This window comes from Natrix helvetica, assembly GCF_964273705.1.
Source record: "Natrix helvetica genome assembly, chromosome: 6".
Classification (NCBI taxonomy): Eukaryota; Metazoa; Chordata; class Lepidosauria; order Squamata; family Natricidae; genus Natrix; species Natrix helvetica.
The window spans coordinates 64,752,603-64,764,935 of NC_138553.1; the positions used below are offsets into that span (position 1 = coordinate 64,752,603).

At 36.8% G+C, this 12,333-nt stretch overlaps 1 protein-coding gene across 1 annotated transcript; it reads right to left on the reverse strand.

Annotated features, from left to right (window-relative positions):
- Positions 1-2,942: 2,942 nt before the first annotated feature.
- Positions 2,943-9,617, reverse strand: NDUFA5 (NADH:ubiquinone oxidoreductase subunit A5). The gene is made up of 5 exons (XM_081957351.1): positions 9,434-9,617; positions 6,752-6,796; positions 5,954-6,070; positions 3,631-3,696; positions 2,943-3,176 (listed from the first exon to the last, which is right to left on the reverse strand). Exons 1-5 carry the CDS (start codon positions 9,452-9,454, stop codon positions 3,075-3,077), a joined length of 351 nt encoding a protein of 116 aa, XP_081813477.1. The 5' UTR covers positions 9,455-9,617; the 3' UTR covers positions 2,943-3,074.
- Between the last annotated feature and the right edge of the window lie 2,716 nt (positions 9,618-12,333).

A 12,333-nucleotide genomic window follows, 5' to 3' on the forward strand; every position in this document is an offset into this window, starting at 1 on the left:
GCATGTATGTCTTTGTATATATGTATGTTTATATATGTCTTAGTGTATGCCGCCCCGAGTCCTGTCTGGAAAGGGAGCGGCTAATAAATCCAAATTTATTATTATTAAGCAGTAGAAACGAACATGCCAGCTATACCTAAATTAAGGTGACCAACCGTCCTCCTTTAGGGAGGACAGTCCTTCTTTTGTAAGTTCAGTCCTCCCTCGAAAAGTGTCCTCCTACATGTCCTCCTTTTTGATATTTGAAAGCTAATCTGTTGCGCGTTATGTGACGTATTTTATTAAACAGTTTTTAATGGTTTTTTTTTTACTTCATCGCAAGTATATTGAACAGATATTGAATCTTGTGTTGAATTTTTATCCAAAGAAATGCTAGAGATTAAAATAGACGACAATTGTCTCTTTGAAGAAATTAGAAGACTGAATGTATATTTAAATTCTGAAAAATTAATACAATGGGAAAATCAACATGTTGAAATTGATAAAAGATGGGTGGATATTTTCAGCCATTTCAAAAATGAACATATTCCATGTGAACATTTATTTATACTTGTTCAATTTACGTTGTGCTGCCCTGGAACGAATGCAGCAGTTGAAAGAGTTTTTTTCAATTGGCAATGATTTTTCGACAAGTGAGAAATCGAGATTGAATGTTGATACTCCAGCTGCAGCACTTGCTGTAAAATTCAATATGAAGGATATTTCTTGTTCAGATATTTCCAATATATTGTTAGAAGATAATACATTGACAAAAATATTAATTCAATGGAAAAGTACTCATTTAAATAATAATTAACAAGCATGTAAGCATAATTACAATATAAAATGTTGCAAATGTTTTTATTATGCATATATCATATTTTAGTGTATTATTGTTCCAATGAATAAAATATTTCTTTTATTTACGATATATTTTTTCCAATTTATTTGTCCTCCTTTTCATTGTAAAAAAGTTGGTCAACTTAGCATTTTGGACAATAGAACGTGTTTTGTCCTCCTTTTCATTGTAAAAAAGTTGGTCACCTTACCTAAATGAAATCCAGTTCTATTTAACAGTAAAATTCTATGCAGCTGTAAATTTACAGTTGGCAAATACAGTTGTTTTAAAATTGCTGCTCAGAGCTTAGTAATTCTCACCTTTAACCAACCCACATCCTGAAAAGAATGAGCATTCACTATACATACAGGGCCCTCTTGTGGCTTGCTAAAAGGCATGCTTTAAAAAACCACACACAATTGAGTGAACTTGATTTAGCAATTAATTCCACCAAAACCAATCTATAGTTATTACAATGACAATACTTTACAGAATACACTAATATTTCTAGAGATCACTGCTTACATGCCATAAAATTGTTGACTCTTAGTGACTACATAGGTTTTAAAGCTTACAAATATGCAAAAACTTCTAATTGGAGAAAAATATCAGCACATTATCTCTATGGTTATTCTCAATCATTCAGGTCACAGTTGTCCTAAAGGTGCTTTTTCAAGAAGCCACTGGATTTTCTGTTTTTTTTTTTCTTTGAAGATGTTTCACTTCTTATCCAAGAAGCGAAACATCTTCAAAGAAAAAGCAGAAAGTCCAGTGGCCTCCTGAAAAAGCACCTTTTTCTATCAGCACATTAGTTTCCTTATCTATTTTGCTGTTCCTACTCATTCAGTCTGTAATTGTGCTCTATTTGCCTGGCTGCAATCATGGTTGACTCAGGGTTTGTATAGTTCTCAGATTGAGAACTATAGACTGTTGAAACCATAATCTGAGACAACAGAGTTGGTTCTGAAACATCCTTTCTCCAAAATGAAAAAATAGCGGGCAGTTTACAGAAAATAAAAAGTTCTGTTCCCTTTAGAAACATATTAAATGTTTCAGCATACTATAAATTTGATAAATAATGTAAGCATACATTCAAACATATGCCTGGTCTTTTCAGAGAAGCAGACTAAAGCAGATCTAGTTAATTGCTACCCTCTGAAAATTTTGAGAGTTTAATCTTTCATGTATGTGTATCTGGTAAGCTGGGTAATATACTAAGTATACAGTTCATTCAAGAATTTATTCTCTCAAGAATACTGAAAATCTGTATGTGGTTGGAGAAGATAATACAACAACATATTGACTTTAAACCAGAATTATTCTTGTTGGGGATTCTACCAGAAACTTATAATAAAGAAAATGTATTTTTGATTATTCATGTAATAACTGCAGCTAGAATTTGTACATCCCTATGGATGAGAACGTGATTAAGAAAATATTAGAATGTGCAGAAATGAATAGCTTAACACGTGCAATTAAAGAAAATGAACAATCTGACTATTATAGAATATGTTATTTTATCAATGGTTCAAGAATAAATATGAAAATTAGAAATGAAAGCAGAGGAGTGAAATAGGGAAATTGTATTAATAAAGTTAAATAAGTTAAGGGGATTGGTATAATAGTGTTATGTATTAGTAATAACTTAAGAATAGATAAAATAATGAATATGGTTCTAAATTTAATTATTGCACAAAATATTTGTACCAGACGACATACTGTTTAATGAAAGATGGTATGTTTGTATTAAAATAAAAAACCTTAAAAAAAGAATGCTGCAAGAACAAAATCATATACAGCATAACAATAAAATGTAACAGACATTTATCTGTTTTCCCCCTTGAATATAGTTAGGATCTAATGCAGATAGTACATTTTTAATACTGTACTCTTAATATAAACTATGTTTACTGTCATCTATTCTGAATAGATAAATGTGTATATTTTCGCAGTACTTTGGCAGAGTAATAGAATCCTTTGTACTCTTTTTAAACTTTGTTCTATCACTTAAGTAAGGGTATGAACTCAATGCAACAGAGAGAAAAAAAAGTTCTGTTATTCTACAGGGATATGTAGCTATTCAAAGAATGTAACATTACACTGAAAAATATTTCTTACTCTGTGATTAATGTAATGACCCTCCATTTTATTGAGACAGACGACATTTGCATAAATAGCATTAAGACAATTTCAGTCATGTCCAGCATTCTTTTAATGAAATTAATTCTGTTTACACTGATGGTTGAAACAGTGTTAATTACACTGGCCATTTCCACTGGTTTTCTGGAGGTTCTTCAACTAAAGGTTCCCAAGGACGGTATTTCAACATTTTCTTGGCTAAGGAAAGTTCATTTTCAGCCTGTTGACAAAATATAGATTTTATTTTAGAACTGTCTGAAAGATGGTACTCCAAAATTAATTTGCATACACAATAAGAGTTACTTTCCCAAATCAAAGAGAACTTAGACTACCAAATCTCCTCATTATGATGGCTAGCATAGATTGGCGCCGCATTTTTATTGTTTCCAAAGTTATATGTTTTAACTAGTTGCATGTTATTGTTTTAAAATCATTTTATACGGTTTTTAAACTCTTTGTTTGGAAGATGCCCAGAATTGGCTGAAAGCTGGGTGGCTATATCTTTTGAATAAATCAATTACTTGTTTAAAATAATGATTTTGACTGACATTGATTCTTACTGAAAGGTATAGGAAAAAAGAATTGCTAGGCCACACTACTAAGTTTACAAATTCAGTTTAGTGGACATTGCCCCAAAGCTTCTATACCTGATATACTAAATCATTGCTAAATACCTGCAGAATCACTTCTTCTAGCTGTCCAGAGTTTAGTTTCTTTTCCAGCCTTTGTACATCAGGTTCCTGCAAGTTCAAAAATAGATGAGAAACTCTCGGTGTTTCTCAACCTCAGGAACTTTAAGACATGTGGACTTCAACTGGCTGGGAAATTATGGAAGTTGAAATCCATATATCATAAAGTTGACAAGATTCAGAAAAACAACTTTGTTACTGAGTGAAGAATATTCAAAATACTGGCTAACACTGTAATTCTGCCTTCTCAGAATAAGAAAAATAAAAGCTATTTTTGCCATATTCATAAACCTTTTCAATTAGCAACAGGTTATCATCTTAGATATGTCATTTTTAAAAAAAATTAAAATACTATTATTGCTATTTAATCTACTCAATAGGAAAAATAAAAGTTATAGTATGGTAACTCAACAGAAATGCAGGTTTTGATCCTGTTGTTCTGATCAGGAGTTGTCGTTAAATTATGATGATTATTTTATCATAATTCCATGTTTTGATTTTATATATATATATATATATATATATATATATATATATATATATATATATATATATATATATATATATATATATATATATATATATATATATATATATATATATATATATATATATATATATATATATATATATATATATATATATATATATAATTTGTTTTCGTAGATTTTCACGGGTGTAGGTATGCTGGTTTTGTTGTATTCAGGTCTTTTCCCGTGTAAGGTTGAGATTGTCTTTGCAACGTTTCGGCAGGATCTCACCTGCCATCTTCAAGCTGTGGGCTTAAAATGTGATCGGAGCTGCCGTCTTTCTATAAGTCTTGGTGGGAGGGGATGGGGTGCTGGCTTTGTTTCAGTAAGTGGAATGATTGGTTGTGTGGTTGTATCATGATTGGTAGATTGGTGCTGATTGGTGCAGGCTGTGTGTGCATTGTTGTTTTGTATTGTAACGGCTTGGGTGGTGGGTGGTGTTCGTTTGTTGGCTAGGGCTGGTTTCCAGATGTTTGGTAGGCGGGAGGTCCACACAACCAATCATTCCACTTACTGAAACAAAGCCAGCACCCCATCCCCTCCCACCAAGACTTACAGAAAGACGGCATCAGCCTGAAGATGGCGAGTGCGATCTCGCTGAAACGTTGCAAAGACAATCTCAATCCTACATGGGAGAAGACCCGAATACAACAAAACCAGCATACCTACACCCGTGAAAATCTACGAAAACATTATATATATATATATATATATATATATATATATATATATATATATATATATATATATATATATATATATATATATATATATATATATATATATATATATATATATATATATATATATATATATATATATATATATATATATATATATATATATATATATATATATATATATATATATATATATATATATATATATATATTTGGGGTTGTAACACAAATACATATATACACACACACACACACACACACACACACACACACATATACATATATACATACATACATACATGAATACTCAGCTATTTCTGAATAATTCAAGTTATGCAACCAAATTTAATTGAAGCAATGCAAGATGGATATATAATTCATATTGCTAGCCTATACTTGTATATGAATTGCAAGTATAGGCTATAATATTCATAAACAATAATCAAATAGTTAATGTTTAGAATTCACTGTGCTTGTTGGAAATAAAGTATTTATCAAATGCATATCTCTTTGCAAAAAAAAATCCTGTTTTTGCTGAAATGAAGTTGACTCTGAACCTAAGAAGGCCAGCTTTTGAGCCTAAAAGTTATGTTGGGTGAGGCTAGTATTTGAAGGGGAAACAATCAATATCAGAATTATAGACTACTCTAGGATTACATCGGCACACGAATCAAGTCACAAAGGAGTTCCTTTGCAAAAGCCTGTTTCCCATCAAATGGACACATACACACAAAACCAAATAGCATATCTGCATAGTATCAAATATTCCCTTATGTCAACCACGGTTTGCCTGCTCCGGCTGAAATAAATCCTGGAAATTTTCCCCCCATCAAAAAACGTGGACTCATGCCACATATCCACGTTTTCAATCATTTATTCTGTTTTCATCAGGAAATTCACGTGATTATCAGGGTTGGGGAAGCTTGTTTCCTTACAGAAATTGAGACCTTAATCCCTACCTGATCATTAAGAAACCTAGTTAACTGAAGCATTAATATAAATCATAATTAAGAAACAGATCTAAGTAGCAGTATCAAAAATTATCGTTTGATAAATAGAACTTGACGAAAAAAGTGAATGAATTTAATTTATACTTACTGCTTTCACTATATCAAACCGTTCATTTGTAAATTTCTCTGTATATTTCCTATAGGCTGCATCCTTAGGCATACTCTCTAAAATACCCAGAATTTTTGTATATAGTATCTTGAGGCGCTGAAAAGATCACATGGCACAGAACAAAGAATAATTTTAAGTCAGGCAAAGTGAATATATTAAATGCAAGCTGCTGCAAGATTTTAAAACCTAATGAAATTTGGTAAATTAATCTACTGCAAATTAAAACAAGAAAAATGATTCAATGACTGTACTTAGAAAAAGAGGTCCACCACAAAACTTTCTAGTGAAGTTATAGCAAGTTCAAGTCATGTTTAGAATTGAGGAACTGATTTACACAAAAAATGTCTTTTCATAAATCCAAAAATGTTTATTCACTCATGTATTTGCTTTTCTAACATTTGATTGTCTATAAGAACCTTCTAAATCAAATGTGTCTACCTTTCTTACTCATTGAATATTTTAATACGATTATATTGTATCTTTCCTTGTGCACTCCTCTTTATCCGGTCAGCTAAATCAAGGAAATTCATCCCTTCAGATACAATTTATATTTAAATTAACAATCCTAAAATATTCTAAACCTCTAATGTGACTGGATGAGAGAAGACCATTAGGACTAAAATCAACTGACTTAACAGGAAAGGGAATTCCAATATAGGTCCAGACCCAGTTAATGATCCGACAATATAACTTCGTTGAAACATGGAAAAGTGGACTTCAACCCTGAGCTACAAATATTCTCCTTTATTGGTACATGGCAAAGTATCTTATACTTACTTCATGTGGATTGTTACATACAGCTAAACCCACAAGCCCAGTAGTCTGTAGGTATGAAGAAACATATATTAAGTTGAGCAGCAGTCTAAATCAAGAAATCAGTTTTATTTATCTGAATGATTAATTAATTTGCATATGGATAAATCTGCATTTGTAAAACATGTTATTTAGGGATATTATTATATAAGCTTTCAAATTCTCCAGAACTTATAAAGTTAAAGTACATTAAAAAAAACAACACTAGAAGCAAGACAACAGAACACAGATACAAGAAAAACAAAACCTAAAAACAAAAGTCCAAAACTTATGCCAGGTGTTTGAGCTTGAGAATGTATGTACCATTGCAGAGAAAGGCTGAGATTTTTAGAGTACTAAACAAAACAAAAATTTAAATCGAAAGTATGAAAATTCCTCTACAATTTTATCATGTTAGTTCCTCTTAATAACCACATAACTCCAAAACTGATCTGAAATTCTGATCAGATTAATTTAACCAAGTGCATATCTAAAAAAAAAAAAAACTAAGCACACTTTTTAACGAACTAAAAAACAATGTATCTTCTTCCCTTCCAAAAAAATATCAGCTAGAAACAAAGCCAACATATTAGCAAACTAGTATGGACCAAACAATTAAAATCATGGGGTGCTTAATGGATTAACTACTTTCCATGTCTATAAGAAATAGTTATCCAGAGGTATTAATGCAATTAGAGGGAGTAGCTATAGACACTTATCATAAAGATCTGGATTCCAAGTGGGATAGGATCCCCCATCTGAAGGAGTCCTCTGTGCCCAATGGAATGGACGTAAGGAGATGTAGCTACTGGGCATCTTTATAGGCCACATATTTCCCTTTCTTTGAGCAAAAGGTAAAGGATGCACCTGTGAACCAATAAAATAACTGACAATAGAAAAATAAAACTGGCTGCAAATAGTAGATTGAAAAACAAATCATCTCTGTGTTTGCGCCTCCGTGTGCACACCAAGAAAATTTCTCTTCAGATTTATATAATATCAATAACAAAAACATGCAATTAGAACATGGTTCAGCACTATTGTGAAAACTACATTTACAGAAGTGGCCAGCCAAAATAAGATGCAATAATAAACTTAAGGTAAGATATTCTGCATTCCTTTAAGGCAGAGGCTCCCAACCTTTTGGGACTGGTTCCACGGAGAAAGGTTTTTGCGTACTGGCTGCATAATGCGGATGAGACTTGGTTTGCGTGGCCCGGTTGCTGGCATGCCGCAGACTGGGACCGGTCCACATATCAGGAGTTGGAGACCCCTGCTTTAAGGCAAGGCAAGTGAATGAAAAAGGTCCCTTCATGAACCAGCTGCATTCTTGTACAGGTAGTCCTCATTTAATGGCTGCCCCACTCAGCAACAATGATGAAAAAGTTAACTTTACAACCAGTCCATTTGTGACCTTCAAAGGTCTATAAAGCAAAATAAAGCTAAAGTAAGGCTATAAGCACAGTCACAGTTTCACTAAGCAACTGCTTCATTTAATGACCACACTATGAGTCCCAATCGTGATTGATAAACAAGAACTCATCTTCAAAGCTGATACCAGCCAAAGCATAGAACAACTCATAGAACAAAGTGCAAGATCAGAAGCTGTGGATAGACCTGGCCTATAGACCAATTCTTGAATTCAGCTCGGCTGCCTGGAATCCACACTGTATATCGGACATTAATACAATTGAGCGAGTCCAGAGGTATTTCTCGAGAAGAGTCCTCCACTCCTTTGCTCACAATAGAATACTTTATGCCACCAGGCCTGATATTTTGGGCTTGGACAACCTACAACTATGCCACCTACGGTCTGACCTAAGTGTAGTACACAAAATTGTCTGCTACAACGTCCTACCTGTCAACGACTACTTCTGCTTCAACCGCAATAATACATGGGCAAACAATAGATACAAATTCAAGGTAAACCGCTCTGAACTCGACTGCAGAAAATACATCTTCCACAACCAGAGTGGTCAATGCCTGGAATGCTCTGTTGTTACATCCTCAAACCCCCATAATTTTAATCATAAACTGTCTACCGTGGACCTCACCCCATTCCTAAGAGGTCTGTAAGGAGATGTGCATAAGTGCACCAGCGTGCCTACCATCCCTGTCCTACTGTCCCCATGTATTTGTTCCCATTTCATGTCCATGTTTATACTTATACCTGTTATCTTGTACATGTTTGACAAACTAAATAAATAGATTTGCCTAGAGTCCAACACTAACAACATCATCATTATCAAACAACAACTACCTGCACAAACTTACCTGGGAGCAAAAGCTAAAAGTTTGATAAAGGATGGGGAGGATGCTTGCCAGAGCAGCCATTTATGAAACTGGCATATATTTTTTCCTGGTGGCATACATCCCCACCACTACAATCCTGTAAAATAGATTGGGCAGCGAAAACAATTGGCCCAAAGTCCCCCAGAGCTTTGCTGGCTGGGGAATTCTGGGAGTTGAAGTCCGCCAGCCTTCAAGTTGCCAAGGTTGGAGACCCCTGCGCTAGGATGCTTCTGCAGAGACCAGCGATTCCTTCTAGGACACTGATGCATGAAGATGCGCATCCCCTAGTTTTAGCCAGGAAGGCTGAGAACTATAAATGTTGGCTAACGTATCTGTGAATCCTTCCCCCCACCTCCCCACCCTCTCGACTCTCACCTTCTTCAGGACTCCCGCCATTGCCACTATATTAAGGAATAGGAGCAGAAAGAACCCCCAGTCTCACTCAATCGCCAGCATCGAGTAACGGGAGCCGAAAGGACTTCCAACTCGCGTAGACAGAGGGCAACTTCTAGGACAGCGTCAGGCGCATGCGCCCCGGCCACATTGGAAACAGGAAGCGAGCGAAACATCACAAGTGGATTGGTTCCCGATTTATACTCGCCGCGAATCTGAGCGAACGTCACTCAGAGCTGAGGCGGGGATGCCCCGCCCACCGGCCGTGAGTGGGGGAATGTGTTTTGGGGCGGGGCAGAGGGAAGGATTGTGTTTGCTTTTGTTGGGGAAGCCTGCTGATTGGTCCGCGGTTTCAGAGTGGGCGCCGAGTAGGAAGTGATATGGATTCCAGTGGAGTACAACTTGAGGGATTCTGGGAATTGAAGTCCGCAAATCTTAAAATCGGGAAGATTGGTCTTTCTTGGAGATCGGTTAATGTGCTTTTATTAGGGAGCGCATTATCATCATTGTCAATAATATCGAGTGGGAGTCATTTTAAAAAACTGGGCAATTGATGCTGTATCACGGGAGTCAATTAAAAAAAGGGACTTGTCTACATAGATTGGGTTAACGATTCTGCAATAACAAAAGCAATGTAACTTGATAAAGGTTGACAATTTTATTATAAGCTTTTGCGAATAATAACGGATTTTACTAGAAGATTAGGCCTCTCACTCTGTGTTACAACAATTTGAACAGCAAACAACAAATGAAAAAACAGCAAAATTGTCCCTTCACTGTAGAGAAAAGAAAAGTGTTACACTTGGCTAAGAAAAACCAAAAGTACACATTTAGACTGGGTGAAACCAGGCTGAATAGCAGTAACAGTGTAAGGGATCTAGAGACTTAGTGGACAACCAATTAAATATGAGCCAGTAGAGTGCAGCGGCAGCCAAAAAAGCCAATGCAATCCTAAACTGCATTAATAGAGGGATAAAATCAAGATCAAGTGAGGTACTAATTCCACTCTATAAAGCCCTAGTAAGACCATACCTAGAGTACTGCATTCAGTTTTGGTCACCACACTATGAAAAAGATGTTGAGACTCTAGAAATAGTGCAGAGAAGAGCAACCAGGATGATTAGGAGCCTGGAGACTAAAACATGAAGAAGGGTTACAGGAACTGGGCATGGCTAGTCTAGAGAAGGGAAGGACCAAGGAAGACATGATAGCAGTGAGGAGAGGAGGGGGGTTAACCTATTTTCCAAAGCACCTGAAGGCCAGACAAGGAATAATGGATGGAAACTGACCAAAGAGAAATTCAACCTAGAAATAAGGAAGAACTTTCTGACAGTGAGAACAATCAACCAATGGAACAGCTTGTCTTCGGAAGTTTGGAAGCTGTCAAGTTTGAATACCCTTGGTTGTTTTTTTTTCTAAAGGGTTAGGGGTGCAAGAGTCTTGTAACTTGACAGCTTTAAGAATTGCACACTTCAATGCCAGAGTTCCTGAGCCACCATGACTGGAGGAGGAATTCTGGGAGTTGAAGTCCACAAGTCTTAAAGCTGTCAAGTTTGAACACCCCTGGTTTTTTTTTAAAGAGTTAGGGGTGCAAAGGTCTTGTAACTTGACAGCTTTAAGACTTGCATGCTTCAAATGCCAGAGTTTCTGAGCCAACATTTTGGTTGCTAAGCAAGAGCGTTGTTAAGTGAGTTTCACCACATTTTACAAGTTGGCCATGCCCACCCAGTCACATAACTGCCAAGCCACTCACACTCGGTCACATGGCTGGCAAGCCACTCCCATAAAGCAGGCCACACCTATAGAAGAGGTTCTAAAAAAAATTGAAACCCACCACTGGGCTACACCCAAACTATTCTGCCACATTGCCCCCTGACTCCACAAGCAAAATTCAGAACTTTAGCATAGAGGATTCAGTTTACGCCCACAACTACACCGGGGTAACTCTGTGGATTCCTGCCACAGTGATAGGCATCACCGGGCCTCGCTCTTATCTCATAGAGCTTGAGGACAGTCGGAATTGGAGAAGGCACGTTGACCAACTCCATGGCTGCCTCTCCAACTCCACTCTTAGGCAGCCAGAGGTAACTCCTGCACGAGTTAGCCAAAGCCCTACCCAAAAGGAGCATGAAGTCACTCCTTCCACAGCCAATTCAAACCCAAAGTCACTGGGATACTTAGCTTCTTGTGTTGCAGGCCCGCAGCGAGCTCTGAGCTAACCGGCTCTAGAAGCTCCAGCCTGTGAAAGGTTCCAGGAGCTTCCACCAAGTAGAGCTGCGGAGCAAACAGATCCGTCCGACCTGTCCGAAGAACACCCTCCGACTGAACTGCCCAGGTCTGGCAGAGCTATCAAAAAGCCCGTCTACCTGCGTGTCTATGTTACCAGCCCAGGTCTGGCAGAGCTACCAAAAAGCCCGTCTACCTGCATGTCTATGTTACCAGTTGTATTGTTCCATCTAAGAGGGGAGGGGTATTAGATACTTGCTGCAGTTATAATGGTTTCCACCATTCCGGCGGGAACAGAGGTTTAATCTCATTGGTCAAAGGGTCTGACAGCTCCCTATAAAAGGGCTGCTGTCAGACTCAACCTTCGCTGGATTGTTCATACTTGTTGTGTTATAATAAAGAGCTGTTGTTATCGTTAGCCTGTGTGTGTGCCTGTCTATTACCCTATCTAACAGTTTTTATCTTTGCTTGCTTGCTAGAACACGCACAGAGAGAGAGAGGGAGAGAGGGAGAGAGGGAGAGGGAGAGGGGGAGGGAGGGAGAGAGAGAGAGAGAGAGAGAGAGAGAGAGAGAGAGAGAGAGAGAGAGAGAGAGAGAGAGAGAGAGAGAGAGAGAGAGAGAGAGAGAGAGAGAGAGACTGTCTGAAGGTCACCCAA